The sequence below is a fragment of the Orussus abietinus genome, unplaced genomic scaffold (assembly GCF_000612105.2).
Source record: "Orussus abietinus isolate OABI.00-Male unplaced genomic scaffold, Oabi_2.0 scaffold330, whole genome shotgun sequence".
Lineage (NCBI taxonomy): Eukaryota > Metazoa > Arthropoda > Insecta > Hymenoptera > Orussidae > Orussus > Orussus abietinus.
The window spans coordinates 66,865-84,152 of NW_019394475.1; the positions used below are offsets into that span (position 1 = coordinate 66,865).

Here is a 17,288-nt window from a genome sequence, read left to right on the forward strand (position 1 = left end):
CGGAGGAAAATGGTGTTTGTAATCGCAGCGGAACCCCACAAGGGAGTTCGGCTCGCCGTCGGGGCTTGGCTTGAAGCGAATAATCGCGGAATTATGAGGTTAATTAGTGGAGGTGAGGTGTCGCGGAAAGAGGATGGAAGGGTAGGGCGGGAAGGGCGAGGTCGGAACGAGGAGAATTTTGATGGAGGAAGGTGCCGCGGAGGTTAAACTCGACTCGACCTCGGTAGGGTCGACGCCAGTGGAGCTGCGAGTGGGATTTCGAGGCGTCCTGGAGGAGGTTCCAGGGACCAGATGCCGCGAGTCGAGGGGATGTGTCGGTTGTCAATTGGAGGAAGACGCGCGCGAGTGAGACGCGCTTTTGGCGGATATTCCGAGGAGGAGTAAACGGGCGAAGGCGGTGCACCGCACGTGGGAGGGAAGAGGAAATGTCCGGGACATCCGAGACTTTATCGCACCCACGTGTCTTCGGCGGATAACGAAAGTCGCGAGAGCCGAAGAAGAAGCGGAGTCGAAAGGGAAATCGGGAGGAAACGGAAGCTGGTCTCACTCGTGACTCCTCTTCGCCAAAACTCTGAATACCTCGACCGGAAGCGTCGAGGTGTCGTGAGATTTACACACGGAGGGGCGCGATCTCGCGATCTTCGCGACTTTTGCCCACGCCGATCGCGATCGAAGCCTTCGATCCTGACGATTCGTCGGGCGAGTCGCAGCGAATCCTGCGGTCACGTTCGCCGCTAACGGAAGGCACGTTCGTGTCGGTCCGTGCCGGTCCATGACGGTTGCAACCGGTCCGAAGGCGTCTTTGTGCGGCACTGGTACCGCAACCTTGAGTTTCGGCTGCGATTTTGAGATGGCCTGTATCAGGGCACCGAGATCCGTTCGGGGCTCCAGCGACGACATTAAGGCGGACTGCACGCGCAACATCGTCCAGGTACCCTAATTACCCGAGTACCCATTTTTTAAGTGATACTTCTTTAGCGTAAGTTTGCTAGTGTTACCGCGTTATTATCTCGGTTAATTATTAATGCTTATAGTGAACTAAAAACAGAAAATAAAATTAATTCTGCTCAAAACAAGCAATACCGAACGCGAGAGAGCATTCCGTGAAAGAATAATCAAGAACAATTGATAACATCTAATAATTCTCTTTAACTTGGAAAATTCACTTCCAACGTGCAGGGGCCCTGCTGGGATCTTTTTAAAACCTCCAATTAACTTCTCTGTTTCCAACACTTTCGCTTCCGAGTAGCTGTGCGAGACATAAGAAAATTGGAGGCCTATTTGAGGAACGAAAAGTTGCTTTTAAAAGCGTCCATTATCGGCACCATCATTTTCGTTCTCCAAGCCATTATGTTCTCGTCTCTTGGAACACAACATCCGTCCATTTCCCATTCGATCTCGAAATCGAATATTCTGGATTTAGAAAATACCAGCTGCCAGAGGCAGAACGCCGGGCAACGGTCGGCTAGAATAATAGGAATTAGGAGCGAGCAGTGGTGACCCGAAATTATGAAGGAAGTCATCTTGGTTCTCTCTTTGGACGCACAAAAATAGTCCCTCTCGAGAGTGCGTCTGTCTGTCGCTCTCGCGAGTGCACGCGTATGCGTAAGGGTGCGTAGATACTCGCAGAGGCTCACGCGAGGATGCGTAGGTATATAGGTGAGACGCATCCCCGCACTCGGTCGACGGTGACTAAATCTCCTCCGCTCTTTCCCCTGGAGCCGCCCCGCCATTCGTCCTCGTCCCTCGCTCTTTTCTCTGGCTCTCTCTCACAGGAGCTAATCCTAAAAAGTCTGTCTTTATTTCGATACGCCGTCTCTTTCTCCGGAAAATATTGCTTCCTCTCTTGGCACAATAAACACTCGGGATTCGCCTTCCGTGGTCGATGCACTTGGCGGAAGACTGCAACAATGCAATAAGCTGCCTTGCTTCGGTTATTGCCACGTGGGTCTATCGCGGGGACGCTATTTATAGACTTATTCAATTTTTTTTTTATACTCTTTTTGAGGTTTTCTTTCCTCGACTTTTTGAGATAATAGCAGAGTAAGATAGATGATAATTAAAAAGGTAACTACTGAATATCGAGATCTTGTTTATAGACGTGGAGTAATTAATAAAAAATGGTTTGATTTCTTGTCTTGTGTTAAGTGTAGGGTTTTTCATTGCTAGACTTTGGGCACTGGAACAGGAAAGTCAAGAATGAGAGGACATTCCGGTGGACAATACTCGCCAGGAATTTAGTTCGATTATTAATTACCTCCATCTACGACTCCCACTCGTGCATTTCCTCCTCGATTTATCTTGGTTCCTCTCGTCCCCGACATTCCGGCATTCCCTGTCCTTCGAGATGGACAGTGATGGACGCGTACGTTCGGTGCAACGAGGAAGAAAAACAGAGAGAAAGTCCAGAAGGACCCGACTGGTGACAATGTCCAGGAGAGATAAGAGGAATGGAATGGAAAAGAGAGAGAGGACGAGAAAGGCAGGAGGAATTCCCAAAGTGCTCAAAGCTTGGACAGGACCCTCCTCGAAAAAAAGAAAAAAAGATTAATTCGGAGAAAAGACGAGCAAACTAGTCGATGGAAGAGACAATGCTACATTTACTCGGAAACTTATTACAGCGAATTTCGCTGAACCATATCTAGACGGTTGCGATTGCTGGATGATTAATCGGTACTGCGTAATATGACCTAACCCTTTGTTGGTCCAGTTAAGGTGATGTGAAAGTGGCGTCGAAGAGGTTTTGTTTATAAAACTTTTCTCTCAATTCGGTTTACCGAATAATTTGAAACTTTACAAGGTGAATAGGGAGGTTATAAGGAAGGTCCTGAAACTCATGAAATTTCAATTCTTTTCAAATTTGTTTATAGGTATTTTAAAAATAGTATTAAAAAAACGAAATTTCGCGAGTTTCAGGGTCTCCATATTCCCGTTTTAAAGTATGAAACGATTTGAGACACCCAGTTTGTAGAAAAGTTTTATGATCAATTGAGCTTTCGGATGCCGCTTTCACATCCCCTTAAGGATCGTAATGCGAATGCTTCTGTTAGTTCGAGGTCGCGCATAGACACGGAAAAGAATCTAATTTTAAGAGTGCCCTCTTTCTGCAATATTTCATGAATTTCCTTCGACGTTACATTTGCATGTATCTCGCGGTTTTAAAATGCAAGAGTTGTTTAGACGAAATTGGTTCGGGTAAATTTCAAATTCAACATTGAAAGTAGATTAAAAGGATAAATGGCAAGCAGTCGCCGGGGCGATCGGAGCTCCCGATCGGTGGCAATGAGATATTGAATTTTCCCTCTCGTAGAGCCTCGATAACCGTATAAGGGAGGAAGAGCGGGAGAGGATGATCGAGAGGGCGTTTATCTCGTGAATGGCCGATGCTTCTTTAACCGGGGCAATCGCGTCGAGACGCTAAAGCAAACTCAAAGGCAAAGGCGTTTTGCAAACGCGAAACGCCCTCGATAAGGCATATCTGGTGCGTTCCACTCGATCGCACGTAAGCGAAACGTAAACGTTATTAAGGGGGACGCCTGGGAAATAATAATCGCTAACAGGAACAGTTTACTCGAGGCGGAACGTGCGCTCGAGTAAACGGTTCCTGTTAACGTGTGATCGGAGATCGGCAAAGGTTTATTTCTCTGGAGAGGAAGGCGAAAATCCTGACGATCCCCTGCAGCGACGACGGGAAAATAGCACTTCCCGCAAGTCCGACTGATGGACGAAAGGGGAAAGTAAAGTAGGAGAGATAATGCCAGGTGATCGGAAACTTAACGGAAACGAAGGAGAAACAATTTCCTAGGTGTTCAAGCGCGTTATCTTATTTCCATGTATTTCCACGTTTGATGATTTAATTATCTATACATTTCTGGATTTGATAGGTACTCCTTTTCGTGAATTCTCGAAAATTCCCTCGGTTATGGCGGGAAAATAGCACTTTCGGCAAGTCCGACTGATGGGCGAAGGAGGCATATAAAGTAGGAGCGATAATACCAGGTGGTCAGAAATTGAATGAAAACGATGGAAAAAACAATCTGTCCGACGTTGACGTGCGTTATATTATTTTCATGTATTTCTACATTTGTTAATCTAATCATCGATAATTTTATGGAGTTGATGGTTACTCCTTTTGTTGAATTCTCGAAAATTTCTGCGGTAACGACGAGAAAATAGCACATCCTGGAGGTTTGATTCATGCGATGGTCAGAAGTAAAGTAGGAGCGATAATGCTAGATGATTAGACAGTTTATAAAAACGAATGGAAAACAAACTGCCAGTTGTTGGTCATAAAATCAGTTTAGTTTATTTCTGCAATTCTTCATTTAATTACCTATCAGGATCCGATGGGTAGTTCACTTGATAGGATGTCAAAAGTTTCTCTAGCGGTGACGGGAAAATAGCTCAAGCAATGAATGATGGGCGGAAGAATGAAATCGAGGATAATATATCAGGTAGTTAGAAATGTGGAGATAAAACCCAGTTATTGACTCGTTCATTTATTTATTTCCTTCGCTATAAATTTATTAATCGATCTGTCGCTCATTGAATCGGCCGAGTTACTCCTCTTGCGAGGGAAGCGAAAATTCATCACACCGCTCGCGGCAACGACGAGGAAATAACAGTCGTGAGGAATAAGCGAGGTCATGAATAACAGTCGAAAGGAACATTGAAACCTGGAAGCGATGGTGCGAGGTGTTAACAAATATATCCATCGTAGAGCACAAGTTGGAAACCAATTGCGCAAGTGCCAATATATCGCGCACTTTGCGCTAACAGCCCGCGATATAAAAGAGACGAACTCGAGGAATGATAATTAACATCCGTCATTTAGAAATGACACGGTATTAACTTGAAGTACCAGCCATATCATTTCTATTACGTTAAATGACATATACATATATAAATTTCGATTGAATTTGTACTGATCGCAGTTTATATATACATACGACTCCAATTTATTATAAAAGAAATGCTTAACCGACCATGATATTAATATTGGGGCAATTATCTCTTATCAATATGGTACGCTTGTTGCCACAATTGAGTAGCAATTGCAACACCTCTGAATGTTTAAGATCAGATATATACTTCAAGCGAAGTTTATTGAACTACTTCTTGACGTTTACACGTATAACATGGATATTCATAAAGTACTCATTATTTCCTCCCGTACATGGAGACATGCAAAACTGCTGTAACTGTCGGAATTAATTTGATTTAATTGGTCTCGACGAGCTAACCTTGAAATATCTCTTTTTGTTTAGATTTACACCGACTGGGCGAATCATTATCTGGAGCGTGGCGGTTCCAAGAGGAGAGTTACCGACCTCCAGGCAGACCTCTGCGACGGCGTGCTACTCGCCGACCTCGTCGAGGCAGTCAGTAAGTGGGGCACTTGTTATGATATTTCATAATTAGAACAATCCTTCCCTTAAACTAGTATTTCTAACTGACAAACATTCTAAGAAATGTCGCCTCCCCACTATGAACTCCGAGGCTCGAAGTGCAAATTCCCACGAGGCGTGGCAGAGATAGAAATGTAATTAATGCAAGTCAGGCGCATGCTTTATTAATGTTTAACAACGTTTCACGGATCCAAAGGCTATTAACATATCAAATCAATTTGAATGATTTGGAAGTAAAGTCACTTTTTGTGTCAGTATTTTTGCAGAATTTTCTCAATTTACGTTCCTTTTCCCGAGTGTCAGGTCACGTTAGGTTAGGTAAATTGATTCGCTCGATTGGAAACCTTCTTTCTATAATAGTACCGTAAAGTAACGGGTATTATTGTGCGCCGATAATGAAGTAGTATAAGCAGTGCAATCTTATTCTTAGTAATTGACCCATTAATCTAGATCCCTGCAATTGTGCCGCATAGGGCATCGCTGTGGTTAACTGTAACAACGGGACGAGGTCTTTTAAGGTGGGGTACCGTAACTGCGTGCGGGGTACGCGTATTGTCGCGTAGAAATTAGAAACGCAGCTTGACACGGGCAACGTGCTGTCTGTCAACAGTGCACGACACGCATTGACACACGACACGCAGCACGGGCAGCACAAACATTGCACACGCCGACACCTGCGCGTAACCTGAGGATGTGGACCCTGATACGAACAAGCATAAAGAATTCTACACAGTGTTTTAGAATTACAGGTGGAAACATAATTACTTGAGAAAATTAGATTACAAGAAAAAAAAAAATTATACTACATTAGTTACTTTAAAATAGACAGCGAGCTATTCAGGGAGTCAGTCAATCTGTACTATACATAATTGCATTAAATAGATTTGGCTAACCGTAGTAAAGAATGCATTATAGGAGTCATTGATTTGCTTATTATTGGGATTTCATTATCTATCGTGAAATTTGCTGATAAGGGGATATTGCATTTTAACTTACAATTCTGAAACTCTCTAAAAACTTGGACCAATTTGATGTAGAGACCTAATCGAGGAAAAAGTTTGATCTCGCCAGTTTCTTCGTGGAAAGGAACTCTTGTCGCTGCAATTGCGACACTTACCGCCGCGTTGCAAGTACTGCACCGAGCCTCATGCTTCGTTTCTTTTACGACTCTCCGCTTGCCGAGGAGATTTGTTCCGTCTTGTGCTTTTCTTTCTTTCTTGCACGCCCGTTAAACGAAATGCGTTCCCTAGTGGTGTCCTTTACTGACGTGATGCACCTTTCCACTTTCAGCCAATCAGAAGGTGATCGACGTCAACCGGAAGCCGAAGAGCGTCCAACAAATGGTGAGTCGATGGCCAATAATAAGTTAAAAGTATGACGCAGATTTTCTTCCGGCGTCACTTATCTGTCGTGAGTCTACGTGACAACTCGGTACTTGAATCGACTTACTGTTAAGAATTTTAAAAGTTATCCCTGATATATTTATATCCAAAAATGTCCTATGAGTTTTAACTCAGAATGCACTTTAAGAGTTTCTTTGATGGAGAAGAATTGGTCTTCCTCTTTTTTAAACGTGTTTTATTTCGTTTCGATATACCAAGCTCTATTGAGATCACCTACACTTACAATTTAAATTCATGCTTTTCATGAAAATTCTGAACCAACAATAGGGTATGCTACAAGCATTACAGAAAACCATGCATACAAAGTACAGGGGAGTTTACAGGCTCCTCCTTTTGTCATCCCTTCCCTTTGCGCTTATGTATTCAAAGTTTGCCGTTGTCACAATCTAGTGACATCCCAGTGTCACCTCGTCCCAGTACGCGAGATGCTTAAACGAATACAACAGAAGCGCAAATAAAGGAGAATTCATCATTTAAATAGGAAAACATTACAACGAGTCATGTAGTATAATATGACATATGGAACTGCAGATTCGCGGGGAACGTTTGGATGACATAATCCTGTTATGCTCGAGTATCAAATCGAGAGTCATGCGGTTCGAGCGCGTGGAATGATTCGATGACTAGGAAATGATTCAAGTGGGCAAATTGGATAATTCGCGAGAGGCGACATAATTTGTCGAGTGGGCTGTCAAAGTGTTGCGGACGACCGACTCGGTGGGGGAGAAATGATTCGGCTCGTCGGATGGCTGGAATCTGATTTGACGATTAAATCGGACGGCTGTGTCTTTATTTTCTGACGTGTTGGCAAACAGGCTCCTCCGGTCCACTCAACCGATATCCCATCAATATTCAAAAATGAAGCACAAAAAAAATGCTGCCGTACAGGACCGATATATGTTTCTGCTTTTATTGAGCGATCGGGACTTATCTCTTTTCAGTTGGAATTTTTTCGATAACTTTGGGTAGGTCTTTGAGCGCCCAAAATTTAATTTGGCATAAATAGAAGCGATGGACGTGTCTACATTTTTTAAATAAAGTTAAGCGAGGCGTATCGGTATTAACATATTTTGCGTATCATATTCTGCATAGGAAATTTGCTAGCCGTCAATTTTTATATTTCTGTTTGAATTACAGTTTAAAAAAATTAGTCCAACTAAAAACACTTAATAATAAAAGTATAAAGGAGAAGATACGTTTATGTCGTCGGCATAAAATGTGTTAATATTGATATTTTTTAAGAGGGGGGATAGATTTTTTAATGGGCACTTTCTGTGTTGTGTTTCCTACTCGGTTCAGCTGGAAGTTTGGTAAGTTCGGAGGGTTGGCGGCCTTTTAATGAGTTTCTCTCTTCTAAATAAAAATAGAATCCTATAACCGCGACGCTCGTATGAACAGCTGCGTGATCGAATCGACTCAGATCCCTCTTCCGTTTAAGCTAGGATTTAATTCTTTCAACTGTGGCGAGGGAATCCCTTACATTTGGAGGGAGAAAATCTCGGAAGTAAATCGACTGCTTGGATAAATTTTACCCAGACAAAATGATATTTAAAATGGAGTACATCTAATTCATTTATTGTTAGAAATATATTAAACGAGATATTTTTAATATTGATAAAGATATCCAGCGTGCAGTCAAGCCTGTGAATAATATATAGTATACAGGGTGGAAAGAACATGGTTTAGTAATTATCTCCAGATGGGATCTCCTACTCGTGCTCAAAGTGTGAAGAAAACGCTCGGTGTAGACAGAAAAAGTCACTCTACAGTCCTGTAAATATTTCAATGTGTGTCGCAACACTTGCCGAGATTTCTGAACCAACTGTTGGAATACTTTTACATAGTGTACGAAACTTATCTACGATCTATCATTATGGGTCTTTCTCTGGTACAAGATTTGCAATCGCTCTAGAATTTGTTACTGAAATAAAAAAATTGCACAGAAAGAAAATTCCAAGAAACTAGCTTTTATAGGGTTGAGGGTTGATCTCGGAAGATGGATATGATCATGGGCGGACATAAGAATCTCATATTCGATGCCTGGGTTCTTTAAGATCTACATAGATCACTAGCATCCATTCCTAGCGATCCATCTTGATTTCGGGACGCGCCGCGTCATCTCTGGCGGTAAACGTTGGCGCCTCCTAACATCTCAAATTTGCATAATCCAACGTCTCCGTCGGCCCCATTGGAAGTCTCCCTGAAATCTCGCCAGGGAAATCGCTCTACAACGTCCCAGATAATGGGAATGGGAGGTATGAACTTGCGAGCTTCTCGCATTTCGACGAGCCCCTCCCAACGTGACCACTCTCCCTCCTACTACAGTATGCCGCCATTTTGGTACAGTATCTTCTTCCGTGAAATAGACAGACAGGAATTACGGTCGACGGCGTTCACGTTTGTCCTACAATTTACGAAGTTCCTGAAAAAAAAAACTTCTGACCAAACGTCAATGCATCACGGATAGAACATTCTAATATACTAATCCTTCTGGTCCAATATTCCGCCATTTTGGTACAATGTCTTCTTCCGGGACGTCGACAGAAATTACGGTCGACGGCGTTCGCGTTTGTTCTATAATTTTCTGAATTCCCGCAGTCCGAATGAATTTCTTTGGCATAAATATGATAGAAATTCAATAAGAAGTTATTCGATCACCAGAACGTAAGGTGAGACGATTTAAACGCAAAGGGGCAGTGGGGACATCATTTGAAAGACACACGACGAGTTTGGTTAGATGTTTGAGGCGCGAACACCTCTTCCTGGATTCCCGGGGTCAGGCTGGCTCTTCATCTCTCGAATTCGGCGATGGGACTCTCGGACGGGGGCGAGACTTTCCTTGCTCTCGGCTCAGGGGGCGGTCTATAATTAAACTCGGGCGAAAGGCGAATCGACGTGTTTTGCCTGGAGCTCACGCACGACACGCGGGTTACACCGTTCTTACGACACGTACGAGAGGCGCTTACGGCGTCGCAAGGCGTCGCGACGCGTCTCCAACAATACCTCCGCGTCTCGCGCGGGGTCGCGCAGGAAATTCGTTTCCTCCGACCAAAGTAAACTGAGCCGAGCCAAAGTAAACGAAAGGAAAAAGGAAAGGAAAAATAGGGAACGCCCTGCTGCCCGATACCTGCAGGTCGACCCTCTTTTTCACGCAGGTGCTGGGCCCGCCCGAGACCACAGGGTGTCCTCCGAAGAGGTGCTCGCCGACGCCAAGATGGCGGCCCTTCGGCGGAAACCCGAGGGCGTTCGCCGAAAGCGACGCCGACGCCCTCTTTCGGCCGAGGCTCCCCGCGGACCTTCTCGAGATCTATTTCTATTTCGCGACGTCACCTTATCCCGTTGACTCATCCCCGGCCAGGCCACTCCACTTAACGACTTTCCACCTGAATTTATAAATAAGCAGCCCGATACTTGCCTCGAGGACGCGACGCCGATGCCGCGCCGTCTGTTGATCCGCCACTTTTCCCGCGGAATTTCTCCCCGAGAGAAAGACTTCCTCTTCTGCGACTGCTAGAAGGGAAAGTTAACGCCGCTTTTACGTTCCTTGACCCCCTAAGGGTTGCACGGTGGGGACAAACTAACCTGTCTTGGAATCTCTCAGTTGTATGTCCCCGTTTTTAATAACATTTTCTCGCTCGGGGAAGGCTTTTATTATCGAGAGATACCGAAATGCGGAATTAAGTAATAATACATCGGCTAGTATCAGTGGTAGGGCGAATAATTTGGTTCTACGTATCCTACTGTGCAGTTTGCCTAGAACAGATAGAAGAAGTTCTACGTACATTTTATGATGCATATTATATGCAAAATGTCTACTTACAGCTAACTCCGTCTTGAAGAATTAATTGGCCCGTGGCGACCATTCACAAATCGAGAATTCGCAAAGTTCGCGACGCACGATTTAAAATAATAATTTCGACCGAAAAGATTCGTAAAACAGGGATTTATAAAGTGCGAACGTCTGTACGTAAGCCGTAAGTGCACGATAACCGTAAATAGAGGTATTAACTGCAGGAAAACCGTTATTTCAAGAAAATAGAAGCACTCATTGATGCGTGATAATTGGGACATATTACGTGTATAATAGAGGCGGCTCGTTTCTTCTTGATTTATCGGTGTAATATCTAATACCTTTCATTCGGCCCTGGTGCGAAATTAACCGCGCCGTTCCGTTTGATGTGTGAAGTCGGGACTAAACGCAGAAATTAATGCCGGGGACGGCAGGATCCGCGGCGACCCACCAGGAGATTCGACATTCCGCGGTCAAACGTTCACCTGGGCGCTAATTTTACGTCAATGGAATGTATCATTGAGGAGACGAGGGTCGCATTTGGCAAAGTGCACCAGCATCGTTCGGTTCGGGGTCCAACCGCAAGGAATGCGGCTTCGATTGCAGCTTCGGTTTCCTAATGGTTTCGGTGCACGATACGTCATCTCCCTCCATGAACACCAGCCATCCGTTTGACAAAGTACAGTTCAACCGCGAACTAGTCAAGCGAGCGATGCCATAACGACTCCTAGCCTACTAGGACCTGTTGGTAACAGTCCGGAACATCTTCGCGAGTCGTCGACTGAACCACAGGTGGTCCTCGTTCGGAGTGTTTTTCAAGTGCCCGCGTAACCAACGAGTGCGAGAGAGACGGAGCGATGCCGAGCGCCGGGGGAGCGAGAAGGACCGCGCGGCCATTGACACGCTCTGAATCCACCGCCTGCTCCTCGGCGCTCGTGAACCGTACCTCTCGGATCACGGTATGAGGAAACGTGAAATTATCAGGAGAACCACGCGATGGAGAGGATCTCTCGAGGATAAGCCGCGATTTCGTCGTGCGACCTCGTCCCTGCCTCCGAATCTTGCCGGCCTGCCCATCTTGGATCTTCGATAAAGATATCGACCTCTCTCGGCCATCTTCGCCGCTCTTTGATCAAAGGGGGGCTTAAGACATTAAAATGATAAAGAGAGACTCCGGGCCACTCGGGAGCTCGCCGCAGTCCGTAAGGATTTGGGACTTAGATCCCTTTCGGAAATGAATGTAAAATAACGTCCTCGTCTCGTCTTCTTCATTCCTCTTTCTTATTAGGATTCTTACCATGAGGTCTCCCTTAAGGAGAACAAATGTAGACGTAAGTCCCTAAGTCGCTTATTATTTTCTGCTCCGTAAGCTCTCGTCCTTCGTTGCAGGTTTCAAGCCCGTTCGGGGATTCTCGAGTTTCTCCTCGATAAATGAATTAATCCTCTGAAACTGACTAAGGAATTGATCGAGCCGATCGGGTGACTTCGTCGGGAGATATTCGAGGAATGAACAGGTTGCGCGATACTTGCCGGTTATTTGTGATACCTTGGGGATTATTAATAATCCGTGCGTTCCAACCAAGTCGGATTTGCTCTTTCAAGGATCGAAGAGGTACCGACACGGCATCGATCGAATCGATTCGTTCCGACGCGCCGCCATCTTCGGAGTTTCTTTCGCCGCATCGATTCTCGGCAAGGGCAGCTCTCGCGCTTTTATAATAAAGATTTTTCAATTAACCCACCTCGTGGATCGCGCCGTTTTACATCACGTCGGTTAATCCGCGGAATAATTGCCGGCCCGTCCCGCAACGGATGTAATGGTACCTTCGGTGGATTTATTTTCGCGGCAATCCCGCGCGGAATGGACGGAGGCGTGCAATTTCTTCAGCGCCCGTCTCTGGCCTATTCCATCATCGGCCATGACGATTAATTCCCTCCCCTCTCTTCTCTTTCTCTCTCTCTCTCTCTCGGTTTCTAATAATTGCTTTCCAATCGGACGACGTTGCCTCTTCTTGCGAGATTCGCGGAAAATTACCGAAGCTTTTCATTGCTTAAAGTATCTCCAATTCATGTTTTATGTTAGGAGAAAAATCTAAGGGAATACTGAAAAAAGTATCATTAAGGTGAGGCTTTGACGTCGGAGGCATCGCATTACATATCGGTCTTTTCTGGCAAACAAGATTCTATTACCCTGGATCGATCGAGCCGATTAATCGAACGACTGATCGGCACGTTTAGATCGGTCTCCCGTGTCGGTGCAACCGATAAAGGCCCGTCTGATAAATTCGTTTCCGCGGCGTTTCCGCGCGCGGAATGGACGACGTGCAATTTCTTCGATGCCCATTCTCTCCAATGTTCCCTATTTCCCGTGATGAGGAACTCCTTACAGTGCCACCTTCTATTCTGTAATCATTATCTAATAATTACCTTCCTCTAATAATAGTCATTTTCTAATAATTGCTTTTCGATCGGTCATTGCCCTTTAATCAATAAATCCGATTATTAAACAAATTAAATAAATAATGGTAATTACCAGTCTCTTATAATTGTCTTCTGATGGAAAGCTGTCCTTTAAATAATTGAAAACTCTACTGAATAAAGAAGTAATCAACGACGCGACGATGGAAAGTAAATGAAAGTTGTATGACCATTTAAGAAGTACAGAGGTGAAGTAACTATTTCCTTTTTCTGATTTTCTGTTTAATCCCGGTAAGTAGTATCGCATCTAATTATTATCAGTAATTATTTAGAATTTTTGCCGTTACTTCGGGGAATAATAATTTGGTTAAGTTTTATCACGCGAACCTTAGTTCGGTCATGGACGGGTCTTGTTCGCGCGATAGTCAGTCCAGATATCGATAATTCTGAAGGATCCTTCGGAGGCCGGGTTCGATTTCGTCATCCTTGACTTATCACCCGAGGCTTTCCTAAAATGGAAAACGTCGGGTTCTGCTAAACGGAGTTTCCATCCAATTTACTGTCTCATTGTATCCGCCATGCCCTCCGCAGGAGGTACGGTCTCCGAGGCGAGGAGAAGGCTTCCCTCAGCCCTCTCGCGTCCTCTTCATGAGAAAAAAGCAGGCGAAATATAAAGGAAAGGAAGAAAGTGAGGTAAGGGCGTTTCCTCGCCCCTTTATCCTCGTACGAACGAGGAGTCGCAGAGTTTAGTCACGCGTTCCCAGTTATCCCGTAAATGGTTCGTCAGAGTTCGAGAACGAGTCCGAGCCTTAGGGGCATTCGTGGTTTTCGGTGTTCGGGGAACACTTCTTATTGATAAATAATTCATACTTCTTGTTTACATGCACATATATATATACACCGCTTTGCAGCTACTGGGAATTGCAACCGGCACCGAGTTGGACCACGTGGACGGATGTTAAGGCTCTGCTGATAGTGAACGACTGTTCTCGGTACTCTCGTTTCCTTCCTCGCGACGCCTTAAGGCTACACGCCTGCTTGGCCAGTTCGCTCCTAATTGTTTCCCTCTACCGAAAAAATATTTCATGACATTTTATGTTCACTTCTTATATCTCGATTAAAGGCGTTCGCTATTCCGTTTTCGACGAATACACCTTATATTTTCTCAGAATCGTCAGACCACGTGGACGCGTATTAAGGTCCCGCTGACAGCGATTGACTATTCTCGGTACTCTCGTTTCCTTCCCCGTAAGGCCTTAAAGACTGCGTGCCTGCACGGCAACTTTACTTTCATTTGCTTCTCTTTCCCGAACCGATGCATGCTATTTTTTGCCCTTATTATATCGCTGACATTTCTTATATTCATTATTTCTTATATTTATTTCATGATTAGCACACCAGTGCGTTTCAATTTAACGCCTATTTCTTTAATGGTTCTACCCTTCTCATTATACTTTACTTTTGGTTATTTTTATCTCGATTAAGAGCGTTGACTATTTATTTTTAATAGGTACGTCGCCTTGTATTTATTCAAAGTCGTCAGATCAACGGACACATATTAAGGCCCTGTCGACAGTAATTGACTATTTTCGATTATTTAATTTCCTTCCTCGTACAGCCTTAACGCTGCATGCTTGCACAGCGACATTATTTCCATTTTCATTTTCTTCCTAAACGTATGCTTATTATTTTGTCATTATTACATCAATGTTATTTCTTATTCGTAATAATTATTACATGATCAACCCAAAAACGTGCCTTAATTTAACATTTTATTTATCAATCGGTGTTTCCCCTTCGTTATATTTTATTTTCGGTTCCTTTTATCTCGGTTAAACACCTTGACTATTCTTTTTCGACAGGTATATAACCTCGTATTTACTCAGACTCGCTCGACCACGTGGACGCGCATTAAGGCTCCGCTGACAGCGGGCGGCTACTCCCACTCCTCCCTCCACCTTTCGGGTAGGGCCGTAAGGCCTCGCGCCCCGCTTCGCCACCTCTGCTTCCACCTACTCCTCCTTAAGCGGCAAACCCGGCAACGTGTCGAGTCGCCTGCCTCTGCTACCTAGGGCCTCGCAGTCCCCGGGAGGTAAGGCCCGAGATCGGTCAGTATCTCGCGAGTCCTCCTCCTGCGCGGATGCTGCCAAGTGGCTGCCGCGACATCGAGTCGGGTCCTATCGAGACCTCACCCGACGCTTTTCGCGAGAAAGTCACGAATACATTTCCTCCATTATTAGGAACCGTTTTGCCAAAATTTCTATAAAATAATTTTCACAAAATTACAAAAATATCGACCAAGTTCATTTGAAGAAAAATCATTTCGACGTATTGGAAAACATACGGTAATATGTATCGTGTCATTTTACGTCAAGTATAGTTTTCATTAATATTGATTTAAAGCTCATACTATATACATATATTAGTTCGTGAACGTTCCGAGTGACGAAGGAACACTGGACTCGTGGTTCGCTGTTTACTTACCGTTTAATGTCGGGCGTTGTGATGTGGTCAAGGTCAAGGTCAAGGTCAGGTTCGACGTTGCCTTGAAATTCGAGATTGGTAAGTGTCACAAGTGTCTTAGAAAAATGTTACGAGTAAATTGATAATCGACGCCGAGCGTGGGACTCGAGTAGGTGTCGTTTATCGTCCGAAGAAAGAGATATTAATGAAATTCTATTTCTACCAAAAGGTACGATCTCGCGCGGTGGTCCAATATCGGCGAAATAGATGTGGTCGTAATTCGCGATCGACCGTTCGTAAATATACTTCGTATTATACCTTAGCCCGGGGTCGAGCCGATTCTTTGCGGAGTGGCTAGCTTAACCGAGTAAAAAATAATGACTAGCGTAATTTATTGCTTACTTAATCTCGCGTTATGTAAATGTTTACCGGAGGAGCGGTTGCCTTTTATTCTGGGGATTGTTATTCGGCTTTGCTGAAACGCGTCGTAAAATTAATCCGTCTAAACCTTTGTTTAATTGAGCAAACTTGGTGGCATTTATAAGTATAACGGTGTCGAAGCAGCTGTAACAAATCCGATGAGAATTAAATCTTATCTAGTATTTTAATTCATAATAAATTTTCGATGAGATTTTCGTACTTAATTAAGAATAATACCTTTATCTTAGGTTGGTTAAACGATATCAAATGATATGGGGGGCAATAAATTGACTCGAAATGAAGTATCCGAAATTCATGCCTGATTAAGAATAATGCGTTTCCTTGTTAATGAGAACATTCTCTCTGAATCGATAATTCTTTTCCGGATTAGGGATCGATGGATCGCCGTTGATCCAGTTCCCATAACGTGTTTGCATCTGCGAGTTTGGAGCTGATTCTATAATGGAGCTCCTAATAAGGCGTTACGAGCATTTTGACAGTATTATGGCTCGATGCTATAACAGTCATTACATCTTATCACACTTATCCGCTACAATGGTCCGCTCCTTGTCGCTCCAACGACTGCTCTCGATCTCGTAGGATGTGAACCGAACATCACTCGCAATTTGGCGCAAACGAGTCGCGAGCGTATCGCAAATGGACAGATTTATTGCATTAAGATTCATAATTTATAAACGATCGTTTCTAAGCCATGGGGTAGCTCTGGACGGGCTTCACTCACGCTGAGAGATCGACCGATAGCCGTGATAAGGATCTGCGATTTATGCTCCTCGGTGGGCACGAATTGCTGCGCTTGTACTAATTAAATAATTTCTAATTAGTGTCAGAATGAGAAATAGCGTGACCGTCCACTCGGTAACATGAATTAATCATTTTAAATGAATCAAATTACAGATAGAATTTTATGAATAGACGTTGATATATCACGGATTGAAAGTGCATGTTCTTGTGGCTGAAGAAGCTGAACGACCGTTTCGCTGATCTTCAATATCGTTGCGTAATGTGATAAAAAATGGAGGGGTTAATTTTCAAGAATGGAGAACGAGAAGAGAGGGTAATTAGACCTCCGCACGGTGTGACCTCCGTCCTTGCATTAAAGCTCAATTGAAACAAGAAACAAAAGCAAAGCGAAAGCAGAGCCACAACTGATCATTAAAGGGCCAAGTGACGACTCTACCCACTTCTAGTGTTACTGTATGACAAAAGGCTAAAATGTAGACGCGTTAATTCCCACCCGCGAAAACGGAGGGAAAGGGAGAACGGAATAATTGAAGTCCCTGGTAGAGTTGGACCAGGAATTACCGCACTTGCACTAATGTCTGAGTAAAGAGAGGATGCAGCTTGGCATTGGAAATTGGAAGGCAA

General features: G+C 44.2%; 1 protein-coding gene across 1 annotated transcript in view; it reads left to right on the forward strand.

The window, feature by feature from the left end:
- Positions 1-17,288, forward strand: part of LOC105703188 (protein sickie) — a gene marked incomplete at its 3' end in the record, with an annotated part of 86,137 nt that overhangs the window by 54,221 nt on the left and 14,628 nt on the right. Inside the window, exons 3-4 of the mRNA XM_012431371.2 lie at positions 5,268-5,385; positions 6,699-6,751. Coding sequence (XP_012286794.1) covers positions 5,268-5,385; positions 6,699-6,751 — 171 coding nt within the window. The remainder of the gene's footprint in view (positions 1-5,267; positions 5,386-6,698; positions 6,752-17,288) is intronic.